We start from the raw sequence: 17,500 nt of genomic DNA, 5'->3' as shown, positions 1-17,500 counted from the left end.
TCTGATCGAACAAATACTTCAAACTCTTGTGATCACTAAACACATCGAATCTTGACCCAAACAAATAATGTCTCCAAATCTTCAAAACAAACACAACAACAACTAATTCCAAATCATGATTTGGATAATTCCTCTCATGCACTTTGAGTTACCTTGAAGCATAAGCTACAACTTATTGATTATGCATTAACACACCTCCTAAACCCATCAAAGAAGCATCACAATCCACAACAAATGGTTCTGATGGATTCAGTAAATTCAAAACTGGAGCAGTAGTCAATCTCCTCTCCAGCTCTTGAAAACTAGCTTCACATTATGCAGTCCAAATGAAAGCTTGACCTTTCCTAGTCAACTGCGTTAACAACAAAGATAACTTAGAAAAGCCTTCAATAAACTTTTGATAATAACTTGCCAAACCAAGAAAACTACGAATCTCAGATAAAATTTTTGGCGCTTCCCATTGAGATATAACCTCAATCTTAGAAGGATCAACCGAAATACCACCACTAGAGATCACATGGCCAAGGAAACTCACTTCCTTCAACCAAAACTCACACTTTGAAAGTTTAGAAAATAACTACTTTTCTTTTAATACAGATAAAACAATCCTCAAATGCTCAACATGATCCTCTTCACTCTTCGAATAGATCAAAATATCATCGATAAACACAATAACAAACTTATCGAGATATTTATGAAAAATCTGTTTCATGTACTCCATAAATACACCAGGTGCATTCGTCACACTGAAAGGCATCACTGAATACTCATAATGTCCATACCTTGTTCTAAAAGAAGTCTTCTGAATATCTTTAGCTTTCACACGGATCTGATGATACCCAGACCTCAAATCAATCTTGCTAAACACACAAGCACCAACCAATTGATCCATCAAATCATCAATCCTCGGAAGCAGATACTTATTCTTGATAGTAACCTTATTCAATTGTCTGTAATCCACACACAACCTCATAGTACCTTCTTTCTTCTTAACTAACAAGACAGGTGCACCCCACGGTGACACACTCAGACGAATAAACCTCTTATCAAGCAAATCCTCTAGTTGACTCTTCAACTCTTTTAACTTAGATGGTGACATCCGATACGGAGCCATTGATACCGGACTAGTATCAAGAATCAAATCAATTGTGAACTCAACTTCACGTTCAGGCGGGAAATCGCTAACCTCATCAGGAAACACTTCAGGAAAATCACAAAAAACTGGAAATTCACCCATTGTTCCATTTTCACTAAGCTTCAAACTTGCCACCAACATAAACACTTCAACACCGTCTCACACAGATTCATTCACTTGTTGAGTAGATAAGAATAAATCACCTTCCTTCTCTGGCTCAAGAAAAAGAACAGCTTTTGCAAAACAATTGATATAGACATGGTTAGCCCTCAACTAGTCGATTCCCAAAATAACATCAAGTTGACTCAATGGAAGACACACTAAATCAACTTCAAAATCTTTATCACAAATATTCAACGGACATTTCAAACAAACAGATGAAGTAGTCACTGAACCCATAGTCAGAGTATCAATAACCATGTTTCCACGCATAACAGATAATTCAAGATTCAATCTCTTAACACAATCCAAAGAAATAAAAGAATGCGTCGCACCGGTATCAATAATAGCAATTAAAGGCATATTATTAATAAAGCACGTACCTCGAATCAATCTCTCCTCAGCAGAAGTATCAATGTCAGCCAATGCAAACACTTTCCCTTTGGCTTGCTCCTTCTTCGACTTGTTGCACTTGGTACTAATGTGCCCTTGCTCACCATAGTTGTAGCAAGTCACATACGGACCAACTCCGTGACCTTGCTTGCCACACTAGAAACAAGTTACATCGCCCTTAGGACACTCGGGAGCACGATGTCCCTCAACACCATATCTGAAGCACTTGACAGAAGTGTGAGATCCTCCCCCACTCGGCTTCTTGCCATCACCAGCTTTCTTCTTACCATCATACGGCTTCCCTCGGAATTTCCCTTTTCCTTTATTATCATACAAGGACTTATAATGAGCAGCACTCTCACGACTATCCTCATCATAGACCCTACTCTTGTTAACCAACTCAGAAAATCTCGTAATCTGTCGGTAACCCATTGCCTTCTTGATATCAGGTCTCAAGCCATTCACAAACTTAATACACTTGGATCTCTCAACATTAGCAGTATTGTAATTGGGACAAAATTTGATCAACTCCTCAAACTTTGTAGCATACTTAGCTACGGTACCATTACCTTGCTTTAACTCAAGGAATTCAACTTCCTTCTTTCCACGAACATCTTCTGGAAAATACTTCTCCAGAAAAGTGCCCAAGTCACTTCAATGCCATCCTCATCAAATCTCGGAACAACATTGCGCCACCAATCCTCAGCTTCTTTCTCAAGCATATGAGTGCCAAACTGCACCTTCTGCGCATCTGAACAGTTCATACCTCAAAATATTTTCTCAATCACCTTTAACCACTCTTGAGCTTTGTCAGGTTCATGAGCTCATTAAAAAGTTAGCGGATTATTCCTCTGGAACTTCCCCAAAGAACGAAATTCATCAACATCACGCTCCCGATCACCAACATTCATTTGCAGAACGACACCAGCCAACAGAGTCAATTCCGCTGCAAACACATCATCATTCCTTCCAGCAACCATCTTCCTGATATACCAACCAAACAACCACAACAACAAGGATTGTTAAATAAACCATATCGATTGTGTCATACACACAAATCAGATACAACAGAATCAAACAAATTCATAACCTGCCTGAATGACCGACTGTGCCCTGATACCACTAATGTAACACCCCCCAAACTACTACTACTACTCTAATATATCATACAATTGCATAATCAGAGTAAATTAAAGCATGCATACACGGGGGTATCATATTTACTTCTTCCAGGAACAACACATGCCTTGGTCACATACAAGTAACACGAATTATAAATCAAAACCAAATAACCAACATACAAACTCACACAACGGAATAACATCTCTCTTCATAAATGGTAAATAATGATGATTCCCATAAATCATCTACCACAAAATATCGTTTTGGGCTCTAAGGCCACTCAACATCAAAATCAACATATCCAAATAACAAGATAAAAGAGAGCACAACAATATCTCTCAACATCAAAAAAAATACAAATAATCTCATAAACCCAAGTGTTACATGACTAGAGCACTATAGACTACCTAGTCAAAACACAACAAGAACTAGCCTTGGAATCTAATCCTTGTGCGAAACACCACTATCTCCGGTACATGAGCGATGCCTTGATAGAACATCATTCCAACAGAATGGTGAGAATTCAAATCATTATAGAAAAACATAATAATTTCAAATGTATAACAAACATACATATATTATTAGAATTTATCACGCTTCATACAAACAAACATCATATCATCTTTTTAAAGAATCACATGTTTATCATCATACGACATGGCTCAACAATCTACGAGTATTCATTTATAAATACTAAACGATGTACAAAAGTCATATTTCACAACATATTGATTTCACGTACGTATTATAATCCATCATCATTTACAAATCATCATCAAATATGTATACAACTTTCACATGATTCCATAATGTATACAAGTCACCATTTCATCACATATATCACAAATATGCACACATATCACACCAACAACACATCAACAATTCATATAAATGGATCACCTAAAATCCACGTATATGCATATCTACCAAAATCATATCCACATAATCACGCAAACAACAATTCACACCGACACATGCGACTCAATGTGTGACTCAATGCGATATGCATATGGATCCCATCCGTTATCATTTCCGGCTTGTCGAGCGTCTCTCAAATAGACTAGATAACCACCTCTAAGGTTCGATTCAGCCTTAAGCTTCCAAACCCCATTTTGCGTTAGGTTTGGGACAAACAAATATTCTACGCGATATTACCCAACATTGCCTCTTTTATAGACTCATGCTAGTGTAAGTGTGCAACAACAACAAGACTCATGCAATTAAAACGATCGCAACCCTTTAATCATACATAAGCATACTGTAACACCCCGATAATAATAAAATAATTATTTAAATTGAGTTAATAATTTAATTATTAATTTAATTGAATAATTAGAATTTTATTATTATTATTATTTGGATTATTATTATTGGAAAATATATATATGTTGGAATAAGGAAAAGTTGTCATTTTTTGGAAAACATTTCACGTGAAAACAGAAACATCGTGAAAAGGGCAGAGAAGAGGAGAAAGGAGCTGAAGAGCAAAGGCTGAGGAACGGAAAGCTTGAAGCTCAAAGATTCTGCCGGATTGTTAAGGTAAGGGGGGTTTATCGTCGATTAATGGGTATTGTGGGATAATATGTCATGGGTAGTAATAAGCTGTTGATTGACCCTAATTGGGAATTGTGGATGTTGAGAATCTGTCGAATGAACTGTGTTAAAAACTGAAATTAAACCGGTAATTGAGTCTGTTATAATTCCCCGATCGTATAGTTTTTTACGGAATCGGATTCGGAGGTCCGGGAGTCCTCCAACGGCGGAAAATGCGGAGAATTCTGCATTCTGCCTTATGTTAGCGCAGGATCTGATATTTTGTCTGCGTTAACCGGTTAACCCAGGGTGTTAACCGGTTAACACTGTTTTGAAATGTGAAATATTATTATTTTGCCTGCGTTAACCGGTTAACCCAGGGCGTTAACCGGTTAACGCTGTTGCGTTTTGCCTGAGATTGTTGTTTTGTCCTGCGTTAACCGGTTAACCCAGGGTGTTAACCGTTAACACTGTTGCAGAAGTGAAAAATTGTTGTGTTAACTGTTGTGTACCTATGTGAGGGTTGGCCTATGTTGCCTATGGTGTAATAGGGATGAATTCCCGCTGTTTTGAGCAGGAGATGTGATATTAGCATGTACTAATATTGTAGTGGTTGTTTGGCATAATCTGACATGCTTATGTGATGAAATGTTGCTGATGTATAATGATGTATAATGATGTATATGATGCAGTGAATGTATATATATGCATGTATGTATGAATGGACTATTGTATGGCTTAGGGTGTGAGCATGTGTCTGTTCTTGAGTTGTTGTTGATGTTGTATTGCTAGGTGATTAGCATGCATTGTTTAGCCTTCGGGGCTGTAGCTAATTCCCATGGTGAGGAATTAGTGAGTTGTGAGTTGTTGTTGATGTTTGCATACTAGATGATTAGTGTGCATAGTCTAGCCTTCGGGGCTGTAGCTAATTCCCATGGTGAGGAATTAGTGAGTGAGGCATTAGATCTCAATGAGTGGGACTAGTGAGCTCAGTAGCCGTATCCGGAGGGATCGGTGAGCTTGAACTGTATGTTCAAGAAGAGTCGGTACCGCATATGTGGAGTCTCATTTCATAATGAATGCATAGTCTAGCCTGTGGGGCTGTAGCTAATTCTCATTGTGAGGAATTAGTGAGTAAATCATTGTGTTGCGGTGTTGGTGTTGAATATGGTTTGAGAATTAACCTATGATATGTGTTATTGTTGACATAATATTGGAGTTAATACTGCTGTGATTGAATGTGTTGCCTGATTTGGGTGAATTGATGTGTTATTTACTTAACATTACATAATGTTGTATAATGCCTTTTATATTGATTGAGGAACTCACCCTTACGCCTATTTTTCAGGTAACGAGCAGTGAGTTGAGTAGAAGCTAGTGCTATGGAGTCTAGTGTCGTCCTTAGTGGGTCATGCTCTGATAGATGTAACATCGGGCGGGAACCTTTTAATTATTTGTTGGAACTTGTTGAATTAGTTACATGTATTGTGTTACATGTCTTATGCTGATGTTGAATTTGATTCCGTTGCGTATTATGCACTGTTTTAATTGAAAAATAAATGAGCATGACAGGATGTTTTGACATGTGTTGTGAAATAATTGTGTGACACCCTTCGGGGCATAATTACTCTGTTTGGTTATATTATTATTTTAATTAAATAATTTGGGGTATTTAGAAGGGTGTTACATTAGTGGTATCAGAGCATAGTCGGTCGAGTCGAGTCGTAATTATTCTGTTCCCCCTGTACGGTATAGGTGTTGAGTAACCTATCAGTACTTATTGTTTTAGTTGTTTGGGTTTTCAGAATAGAGATGGCTGGAAGAGGTAGAGATGATGCTGCAATCGCTGAGGCTCTGGGTATGCTAGCTGGAGTGCTTGGAGGAAATCAGAATGTTATGGGAATGGGAGCTGCTCGTCAACTGAGTGAGTTCCAGAAGAACAATCCTCCAATGATCAAGGGAGCATACGACCCAGATGGTGCTCAGAAGTGGTTGAAGGAGATCGAGAGGATCTTCAGAGTAACTGAGTGTGCTGATAACCAGAAGGTCAGGTTCGGTACACATATGCTGTCAGAGGAAGCTGATGATTGGTGGGTTGCTACCCGCACTGAGTTGGAATCTGCTGGGAATGCTGAGATTACTTGGGCGGTGTTCAGAGAAAGATTCCTGAGAAAGTATTTTCCAGAAGATGTCAGAGGAAAGAAAGAGATAGAGTTCTTGGAATTGAAGCAGGGTAACAGGTCGGTTACTGAGTATGCTGCGAAGTTCACCGAGCTGTCAAAGTACTATACTCCCTATAATGAAGCTGCTGGAGAATTTTCGAAGTGTGTTAAGTTTGAGAACGGGTTGCGTCCCGAGATCAAACAGGCTATTGGATATCAAAGGATTAGAGTATTTTCTGACTTGGTTGACTGTTGCAGAATTTTTGAACAGGATTCCAAGGCTAGAGCAGAGAGCTATCAGCAGAGGGTTGATAGGAAGGGTAAGAATCAGATGGATCGTGGAAAACCGTATGCAGCTGGCAAAGGTTTTCAGAGGCAGAGTGGGATGAAGAGGCCTAGTGGGGGAGATTCTAGTGCCCCTGTTAAGTGTTATAGATGTGGTCGGGCTGGACATCGTGTTCATGAGTGTACCAGTGCTGAGATGAAGTGTTTCAAGTGTGGCAAAGGTGGTCATTTGGCTGCAGAGTGCCGGTTGAAGACTGTAACTTGTTTCAACTGTGGAGAGGTGGGTCATATCAGTCCACAGTGTCCTAAGCCGAAGAAGGAGAATCAGTCGGGAGGCAAGGTTTTTGCTCTATCAGGTTCTGAGACTTCTGCAGATGATCGTTTGATCAGAGGTACGTGTTATATTAATGGCTTTCCTCTTATAGCTATTATTGACACAGGTGCTACTCATTCTTTTATATCTGTGGATTGTGCTGTGAGACTTAAGTTAGAGATATCTGAGATGCGTGGAAGTATGGTGATTGATACTCCTGCAAAGGGTTCAGTGACTACTACTTCGGTTTGTTTGAGTTGTCCTTTGAATATTTTTGGTAGAGATTTTGGGATAGACCTTGTGTGTCTTCCATTAGTGCAGATTGACGTTATCTTGGGTATGAACTGGTTGGTGTTTAACCGAGTTTCTATCAATTGTTTCGATAAGACGGTGATATTTCCTGAGATTGAGGAAGGGCAGAGTCTGTTTCTATCAGCCAGGCAGGTGAATGAGGAAGTGGCAGATGGGGCAGAGTTGTTTATGCTGTTGGCAACTTTAGAGGCTAAAGATAAACTGGTGATTCGTGATCTAGCAGTGGTGTGTGATTTTCCTGATGTATTTCCGGAAGAAGTGAATGAATTACCGCCAGAGCGTGAAGTTGAGTTCTCGATTGAATTGGTACCTGGTACTAGACCGATATCGATGGCTCCGTATCGTATGTCTGCTGTTGAGTTAGCTGAATTGAAAAGTCAGTTGGAAGATTTGTTGAATAAGAAGTTTATTCGTCCAAGTGTGTCACCGTGGGGTGCACCAGTGTTGTTGGTTAAGAAGAAGGAAGGTACTATGAGGTTGTGTGTGGACTACAGGCAACTGAATAAAGTGACGATCAAGAATCGGTATCCTTTGCCGAGGATTGATGATTTGATGGATCAGTTGGTTGGTGCGAGTGTGTTCAGCAAGATAGATTTGAGATCTGGGTATCATCAGATACGTGTGAAAACTGAGGATATTCAGAAGACTGCTTTCAGAACAAGGTATGGACATTATGAGTATTCTGTAATGCCTTTTGGTGTGACTAATGCGCCTGGAGTATTTATGGAGTACATGAATAGGATTTTCCATCCGTACTTGGATCAGTTTGTTGTGGTGTTTATTGATGACATTTTGGTGTATTCGAAATCTGAAGAAGAGCATGCCGAGCATTTGAGAGTGGTCTTAGGAGTGCTGCGAGAAAAGCAGTTATTTGCTAAACTGTCTAAGTGTGAATTTTGGTTAGAAGAGGTTAGTTTTCTTGGTCATGTGATTTCAAGAGGTGGTGTTGCTGTTGATCCTTCTAAGATAGAAGCGGTATCTAAGTGGGAAGCTCCGAAGTCTGTTGCTGAGATTCGAAGTTTTCTTGGTTTGGCTGGTTATTATAGGAAGTTCATTGAGGGATTTTCTAAGTTGGCGTTACCGTTGACGATGTTGACTAGAAAGGGGCAAGCGTTTGTTTGGGATTCGAAATGTGAAGAAGGTTTCCAAGAGTTAAAGAGAAGGTTGACTACTGCTCCTATCCTGATATTACCGAGTTCGTCGGAACTATTCGAGGTTTATTGTGATGCTTCATTGTTGGGTTTAGGTGGTGTGTTGATGCAGAATAAGCAGGTTATAGCTTATGCTTCGAGACAGCTAAGGGTTCATGAGAGGAACTATCCGACGCACGATTTAGAGTTGGCAGCTGTGGTGTTTGTTCTGAAGTTGTGGAGGCACTATTTGTATGGGTCAAGATTTGAGGTTTTCAGTGACCATAAGAGTTTAAAGTATTTGTTTGATCAGAAAGAGCTGAATATGAGACAGAGGAGATGGTTAGAATTTCTGAAGGATTATGACTTTGGTTTGAATTACCATCCGGGTAAAGCAAATGTAGTGGCTGATGCATTGAGTAGGAAATCATTGCATATGTCTATGTTAATGGTTAAAGAATTGGATTTAATTGAGCAGTTTAGAGATTTGAGTTTGGTGTGTGAAAGTACTCACAATAGTGTTAAATTGGGGATGTTGAAGTTAACGAGTAATATTTTGGATGAGATCAGAGAGGGTCAGAAATCCGATATGCTTTTGGTTGATAAGTTGACTTTAGTGAATCAAGGCCAAGGTGGTGAATTCAGAGTTGATGAGAATGGTGTTTTGAAATGTGGTAGTCGGGTGTGTATTCCGGATGTTACTGAGCTTAAGAAGAGTATTTTAGAAGAAGGACATCGTAGTGGTCTGAGTATTCATCCTGGAGCTACGAAGATGTATCATGATTTGAAAAAGCTATTTTGGTGGCCGGGAATGAAAAGAGAAATTGCGAGTTTTGTTTATTCCTGTTTGACTTGTCAGAAGTCAAAGATTGAGCATCAGAAGCCGTCTGGGCTAATGCAACCGTTGGCTATTCCAGAGTGGAAGTGGGATAGTATCAGTATGGATTTTGTTTCTGGTTTGCCGAGGACAAATAAGAATTTTGAAGCCATTTGGGTGATTGTGGACAGGTTGACAAAGTCGGCTCATTTCATTCCGATCAGAATGGATTATCCGTTAGAGAGGTTGGCTGAGTTGTATATTGAGAAGATTGTAAGCTTGCATGGTATTCCGTCGAGTATTGTTTCGGACAGAGATCCTAGATTTACATCGAAGTTTTGGGAAGGTTTGCAGAAGGCTTTGGGAACTAAACTGAGATTGAGTTCTGCATATCATCCGCAGACTGATGGTCAGACTGAAAGGACGATTCAGTCGTTAGAGGACCTTTTGAGAGCTTGTGTTCTGGAAAAAAGAGGTGCTTGGGATTGTTATTTGCCTTTGATTGAGTTTACCTACAACAATAGTTTTCATTCGAGCATTGGTATGGCACCGTTTGAAGCTTTGTATGGTAGGAGATGTCGGACACCTTTGTGTTGGTATGAGTCCGGTGAGAGTGCTGTGGTTGGACCGGAGATTGTTCAACAAACTACAGAAAAGATTAAGATGATTCAGGATAAGATGAGAATTACGCAGAGTCGTCAGAAGAGTTATCATGATAAGCGGAGGAAGTCACTTGAGTTCCAAGAGGGAGATCATGTGTTTCTTCGTGTTACTCCGATAACTGGGGTTGGTCGAGCCTTGAAGTCGAAGAAGTTGACACCTCGATTTATTGGTCCTTATCAGATTTTGGAGCGGATAGGGGAAGTAGCCTATCGTATCGCTTTACCGCCGTCGCTTGCGAATTTGCATGAGGTTTTTCATGTGTCTCAGTTGAGGAGATACATTCATGATCCGTCGCATATAGTCCAAGTAGATGATGTACAGGTGAGAGATAACCTGACTGTTGAAACATCACCTATGAGGATTGAGGATCGAGAGTTGAAGCAGTTGCGGGGTAAAGAGATTGCCTTGGTGAAGGTAGCTTGGGGAGGACCAGCAGGTGGCAATGTGACTTGGGAACTGGAGAGTAAGATGAAGGAATCTTACCCAGAGTTGTTCGCTTGAGGTATGTTTTCGAGGACGAAAACTCTTTTAGTGGGGGAGAGTTGTAACACCCCGATAATAATAAAATAATTATTTAAATTGAGTTAATAATTTAATTATTAATTTAATTGAATAATTAGAATTTTATTATTATTATTATTTGGATTATTATTATTGGAAAATATATATATGTTGGAATAAGGAAAAGTTGTCATTTTTTGGAAAACATTTCACGTGAAAACAGAAACATCGTGAAAAGGGCAGAGAAGAGGAGAAAGGAGCTGAAGAGCAAAGGCTGAGGAACGGAAAGCTTGAAGCTCAAAGATTCTGCCGGATTGTTAAGGTAAGGGGGGTTTATCGTCGATTAATGGGTATTGTGGGATAATATGTCATGGGTAGTAATAAGCTGTTGATTGACCCTAATTGGGAATTGTGGATGTTGAGAATCTGTCGAATGAACTGTGTTAAAAACTGAAATTAAACCGGTAATTGAGTCTGTTATAATTCCCCGATCGTATAGTTTTTTACGAAATCGGATTCGGAGGTCCGGGAGTCCTCCAACGGCGGAAAATGCGGAGAATTCTGCATTCTGCCTTATGTTAGCGCAGGATCTGATATTTTGTCTGCGTTAACCGGTTAACCCAGGGTGTTAACCGGTTAACACTGTTTTGAAATGTGAAAATATTATTATTTTGCCTGCGTTAACCGGTTAACCCAGGGCGTTAACCGGTTAACGCTGTTGCGTTTTGCCTGAGATTGTTGTTTTGTCCTGCGTTAACCGGTTAACCCAGGGTGTTAACCGGTTAACACTGTTGCAGAAGTGAAAAATTGTTGTGTTAACTGTTGTGTACCTATGTGAGGGTTGGCCTATGTTGCCTATGGTGTAATAGGGATGAATTCCCGCTGTTTTGAGCAGGAGATGTGATATTAGCATGTACTAATATTGTAGTGGTTGTTTGGCATAATCTGACATGCTTATGTGATGAAATGTTGCTGATGTATAATGATGTATAATGATGTATATGATGCAGTGAATGTATATATATGCATGTATGTATGAATGGACTATTGTATGGCTTAGGGTGTGAGCATGTGTCTGTTCTTGAGTTGTTGTTGATGTTGTATTGCTAGGTGATTAGCATGCATTGTTTAGCCTTCGGGGCTGTAGCTAATTCCCATGGTGAGGACTTAGTGAGTTGTGAGTTGTTGTTGATGTTTGCATACTAGATGATTAGTGTGCATAGTCTAGCCTTCGGGGCTGTAGCTAATTCCCATGGTGAGGAATTAGTGAGTGAGGCATTAGATCTCAATGAGTGGGACTAGTGAGCTCAGTAGCCGTATCCGGAGGGATCGGTGAGCTTGAACTGTATGTTCAAGAAGAGTCGGTACCGCATATGTGGAGTCTCATTTCATAATGAATGCATAGTCTAGCCTGTGGGGCTGTAGCTAATTCTCATTGTGAGGAATTAGTGAGTAAATCATTGTGTTGCGGTGTTGGTGTTGAATATGGTTTGAGAATTAACCTATGATATGTGTTATTGTTGACATAATATTGGAGTTAATACTGCTGTGATTGAATGTGTTGCCTGATTTGGGTGAATTGATGTGTTATTTACTTAACATTACATAATGTTGTATAATGCCTTTTATATTGATTGAGGAACTCACCCTTACGCCTATTTTTCAGGTAACGAGCAGTGAGTTGAGTAGAAGCTAGTGCTATGGAGTCTAGTGTCGTCCTTAGTGGGTCATGCTCTGATAGATGTAACATCGGGCGGGAACCTTTTAATTATTTGTTGGAACTTGTTGAATTAGTTACATGTATTGTGTTACATGTCTTATGCTGATGTTGAATTTGATTCCGTTGCGTATTATGCACTGTTTTAATTGAAAAATAAATGAGCATGACAGGATGTTTTGACATGTGTTGTGAAATAATTGTGTGACACCCTTCGGGGCATAATTACTCTGTTTGGTTATATTATTATTTTAATTAAATAATTTGGGGTATTTAGAAGGGTGTTACACATACCACATGCAACATTTGTACAACATACACCTAACATGACTTCAATCCCAAACAATACATCAAATATCATTCATCATCTCATCACAACATAATAACATAAAGCAAATAAGCCAATTCATGTTATTCATCAAATTCACCAATTCACATCATCACATACATAATTTCAAGTATTATGTTTCTTCACAAAATACATCTAAAACCATCTAATACATGCCAAACAATAGAAAACATGTCATTCACATTCACCACACATACAACATACATCCACATTAGGATTCTTTTGATAAAATATTAATTTACTATTATCAAAATAAATATCATGTTATAGATAATATTCTTAGCTTTGTAACGGTCCAAAAGACACCTCAAACGGAGTTACGGTTCAAAAGTTGTTGAATTTACAAGTTTTTCAAAATGCTGTCAAAAACTAGAAAATTTGCTGTTGCGAAAATGCTGTCAAAAAACCAGAAAATTTGTTGTTGCGAAAATAGTGTCAAAAGAACCAAAAAATTTGCTGTTACGAAAATGCTGCTGTCCAGCACGAATTTTCATTATAAAACCACATTAATCCATCATTTTTCATGAAATAAATAGTTATACAACCTATATATATATATAATATATATATATATATATATATATATATATATATATATATATATATATATATATATATATATATATATATATATATTATAATATATATATATATATATATATATATATAATTAGGATCATAGAAACAAGATTCTAAGCTCCACTAATTTTCACCAAAATCCCAAATCAACCATTTTCAAGTGAAACTCAAACATGCAATTATACACTAAATCATGTTCTATACACATACGCATTCATGGAATTCAATATAGAAATATCATAGCATAACATAAACATCAATTTCATGGATTAAAACATAAACACATGTTAGGGTTTCTCAAATTTCAAAATCCCCAAATCCTAAGTTCATGATATCTAACCCACATACATTACATTCATTATGTTTACCCATAACCACTTGAAATCCCACCTTTACCTTAGCATAGATGAAATCTCTGGGTTCTTCTTCTTCTTCTTCTTCTTCTTCTAGTTTCCTCTTCTCCTCTTTCTCTTCTCTTCTCTTCTCTCTTCTTCTCTTGTTTTACAAAACTAACTCTAATCTCTAAAACACTTACTATCTTTTTAACTCATAATGGGTTTAACTCACTTATCCATCTATTCTAATTAATTAGGTCCATTTATAGGCAATTGCTATTTCTACTCATAAAATTCAATTATTCAAATAACACATATATTCAAATAATTCAAATAATCACCACAACACATATTTAATTAATTATCACGTCAAATAATGATTAATTAAAATAAACATCTAATAAATAAATACGGAAATTAAATCGGGGTGTTACATCTTTCATGTCTGTCAGCCATTATGGCTGTAAGTTAAAGTGAGACATACCATTAGTTCACGCAAATAACACACACAAGGTAGAAAATTAAAAAAAAATATATACACTGCAAAAAATTCTGGAGATGCATCTCCGGAAGCACTAGGTAACTAAAACGTTGAAACATTTCGGAGATGCATCTCCAGAAGCACCAAGAAACTAATAAATTTAAATATTCCGGAGATGCATCTCCAGAACTTCCTGCAGTATATGAAACGTTGAACAATTCCGGAAAAGCGTCTCCAGAATGTTCTACAACTCAGAAGTTGCGTCAATGACGAATGTACCACATGCAAGTTGAAAAAAATATGTTCTAATCACCATTTTCAGCCAACAAACAAATTATACACAATGTCTAAACTATGTTACATGTGATTTCTACACATTTCTACCCCTAATCAATGATTTCTATTCATTTACACAAAAACTCAAACGTTTATCGAAAACTCGAAAAACTTACTTGAAATTGATGGTTTTTGATGAAGTTGAATAATGTTGGAGATGAAGCTTGATGTTACAGATGAAGCATGATGTTACAAATGAAGCTTGATATTCCCTTGTGCCTTGTTTGATGAGATTTGATTTGGTTATAGTAGTGTATTAAGAGAGTTTGAGGTTGTGGTTGAAGAAATGTGAAATGAGAGAGGAGAAGAGTCTGGCACGACTCTTATGCTCCAAAATATTTCGGAGATTCATCTCCGGAATATTTTAACGTTACCTTAAATTTGGGTGCGTCCAGAGATATATCTCTGGAAATAGGGGGTATTTGTGAAAATTTACATGGTGCGGTAGAAATAGTTAGGGTGCCATAAGAAACTCTCAAAATTTAGGCACAAAAGGAAACTTTGGAAAAGTCCAATCTGTTCCATAATCGATTATGCACTTACAAATAAGAAAAAAATTGCTAGATATGAAACATAATCGATTGCTAGGTTTCCATAATTGATTATTAAACGAGACATACCTCATGATCGATTATAGGCCGAATTTGGTTTCATAATCGATGACTACTACATCATAATCGATTATGCTTAGTTGAAAGAATTTATTCATGAGTGTGTATATACTTGTACTTAAAAAGAGATGAAGTTTGAAAGAAATTTTTTGTGAGTGTCTGTAACTTGAGCTTCAAATCAGAGGTGTGCTTTCAACAGTCAATTTTTTTTATGATGTTTATGAAATTTGATTCTTTATTTTGTCATCAACAAAAAGATTACTCCACGCTTTTTTATTCATTTTTATTTTTTGATGATGTTTGTGATATTTGATCTTTGTTGCATCATCATCAAATCATGTACGTACAAAGAGCCACATAAAATTTTGTCTTGATAATGGAAAATTGCCACCATGCATCCAAACTAATTAGTCATAACTGTCTAGAGAGTCTTACGCCAACAAACTCAAGAAAAACTAAAAAGTCCTTGATCGATATGAGAACACCATATGATAAGAGGATTACAAGATAGTGAAAATTCCCATAGTGGACTTGAGGGAGATAGCACACACCTCTCACTATGGAGAAGGTGAAAGAGGTCGAGATTACATACATGTAATTATACCAAGATCGACACTCAATTGTCGTCGGAAAAGGAAGGTGTCATAGTCCAAACACAGACACGAATCAATACACAATGGTATTTACATGTTAAGCATTTATCCAAAGGTACACCACCTAGTCATCGATCATAATGTCTAGCATATGATGAAGTAGAAAAATAAACTAGCATGCGAGAAACAAGTTATAGTTCTAGAAGAAACTTGGAAATGTAGGTTTTAATCAAGAAATCACATACCCGACGTGGCTGATGAATATTTTCAATTGTCAAAACAATAAATGACAAGTGTAGAAAAATCATATACCATAAAAGTGGATTAAGAACGCTTCCTTAAATCATCATAAAATAAACGTGGCTCTCAATGAATACAAAGAACCTTAAATGGTTGATTTTTGAAGTGTTTCTGGGACAATTCAAAGAGAGAAAATAATATCCGGATGGTTAACCAGCCAAAGAGCATAAACCGTCTTTACCCTCAACTTTGAATTTGTAAAAACATAAATTGCATGCTACACCAATAACATTTTCCAGTCAAATAAAGGATTCATCACTTACTTAAATTTGTAGTGGAAACAAAAACTTCACCTTCTCCACGTCTTTATCATGATCTTCTTTGCCAACTTTATCTAAGAAAACACAAGATCGTAGGCCATAATGTCCCATTTAAACGAGAAAGTATTATTGGTGTAAGTCCTAGAGGCCAATACTTTTGGTACTTGTATCGAATTATTTATTAATAATAAAAGGCTTTTATCTTTATTATGTTTGTTTAATAGAGTCCCTAGAATAGCTAGTCCGTTTAATGTATCAAGTGTGACTTAATCATGAGATCCCATTAAACATAAGGACACTATTCTTAAAGTATCCGTAGTCGAGCTTTATTGTGAAGTGAGATAACATTAAAGCATTAAGACTACTATGTATATACACTGATGATCGCATCTCATGGATCATGGATAAGGAGTTATCAAGTCTTAAGCATATGTATGAATATTAGGAGTAATATTTATACTGGATTGACCTGCTATGAGAATACTATATAGAATGTTATGCAAAGTGTCATAAGTTATTCTCATGGTGATAGTGGTGTATACCACCTTTCGACCTGAAACCACTATGGACCCTAGATGTAGAGTCGAGTGCTTTATTGTTAATCAAACGTTGCCCGTAACTGGATGACCCTAAAGATAGTTGGCGGGTACTCCAGGAAGCATGCTAAGGGACATGAGTGACCTAGATTGAATTTGTCCATCCTGCGTAACAGGATAAATAAGAGCCCAATATTGAACTGGACAAGGATGACACGGTATATGCCTTGTGTTTAATATAGACATAAGGGCAAAAGGGTAAGTGTACAAATAAGTATTATCACAAAAGGATTTGTTAGATCACATGACATTTTCTTGTCTTAGGTAGCAGTGATGTTTTGCTAGATACCGCTCACTATTTATTATGTTAAATACATGATTTAATATAATTACCAATGTCGCGAAAACCTATAAGGTCACACACAAAAGGACAAACTGATGAGAGATAGAGTAAATAAGAAACACTGTAAGATACGATACACTTAAGTGAATTGTAGAATATCGTAAGGTACAATGCACTTAAGTAGAATACAAAATATGGCAAGGTACCACACACGTAAGTGATTTTGGTATATCATAAGATATGAGCCACATACACTTAAGTGGGCTTTTTAGCTTGCATCCCACACAAGTGGTTTTATAAATAGAACCCTTGCGCAGAAGCATTGGATTAGATAAACTTTCGTTTCTCTCTTTCCCTCTCTCACTCAAAGCCTTCATTCGTAGAAACTAGCACTAAGATTGAAGGAATTCGTTCGTGTGGACTGAGTAGAGGCGTTGTCACCATTCAACGTTCGTGATCACTCCTTAGATCCGCATCAGAAGGTTTCAATTGCCACAAGAGATAATAATTTCTATCACTGATCATGCCCATTCGT

The 17,500-nt window shown here is 37.5% G+C and overlaps 1 protein-coding gene across 1 annotated transcript in view; it reads right to left on the bottom strand.

Annotated features, from left to right (window-relative positions):
- Positions 1 to 1,843: 1,843 nt before the first annotated feature.
- Positions 1,844 to 17,500, bottom strand: part of LOC127103880 (uncharacterized) — a 21,895-nt gene continuing 6,238 nt past the window's right edge. The window contains exons 9-12 of the mRNA XM_051041122.1: positions 2,782 to 2,843; positions 2,559 to 2,671; positions 2,316 to 2,438; positions 1,844 to 2,241 (exon numbers count right to left, since the gene is read on the bottom strand). Coding sequence (XP_050897079.1) covers positions 1,844 to 2,241; positions 2,316 to 2,438; positions 2,559 to 2,671; positions 2,782 to 2,843 — 696 coding nt within the window. The remainder of the gene's footprint in view (positions 2,242 to 2,315; positions 2,439 to 2,558; positions 2,672 to 2,781; positions 2,844 to 17,500) is intronic.

The sequence above is a fragment of the Lathyrus oleraceus genome, chromosome 1 (assembly GCF_024323335.1).
Source record: "Lathyrus oleraceus cultivar Zhongwan6 chromosome 1, CAAS_Psat_ZW6_1.0, whole genome shotgun sequence".
NCBI classification, from domain to species: domain Eukaryota; kingdom Viridiplantae; phylum Streptophyta; class Magnoliopsida; order Fabales; family Fabaceae; genus Lathyrus; species Lathyrus oleraceus.
This window is presented reverse-complemented; position numbering and strand designations above follow the sequence as displayed.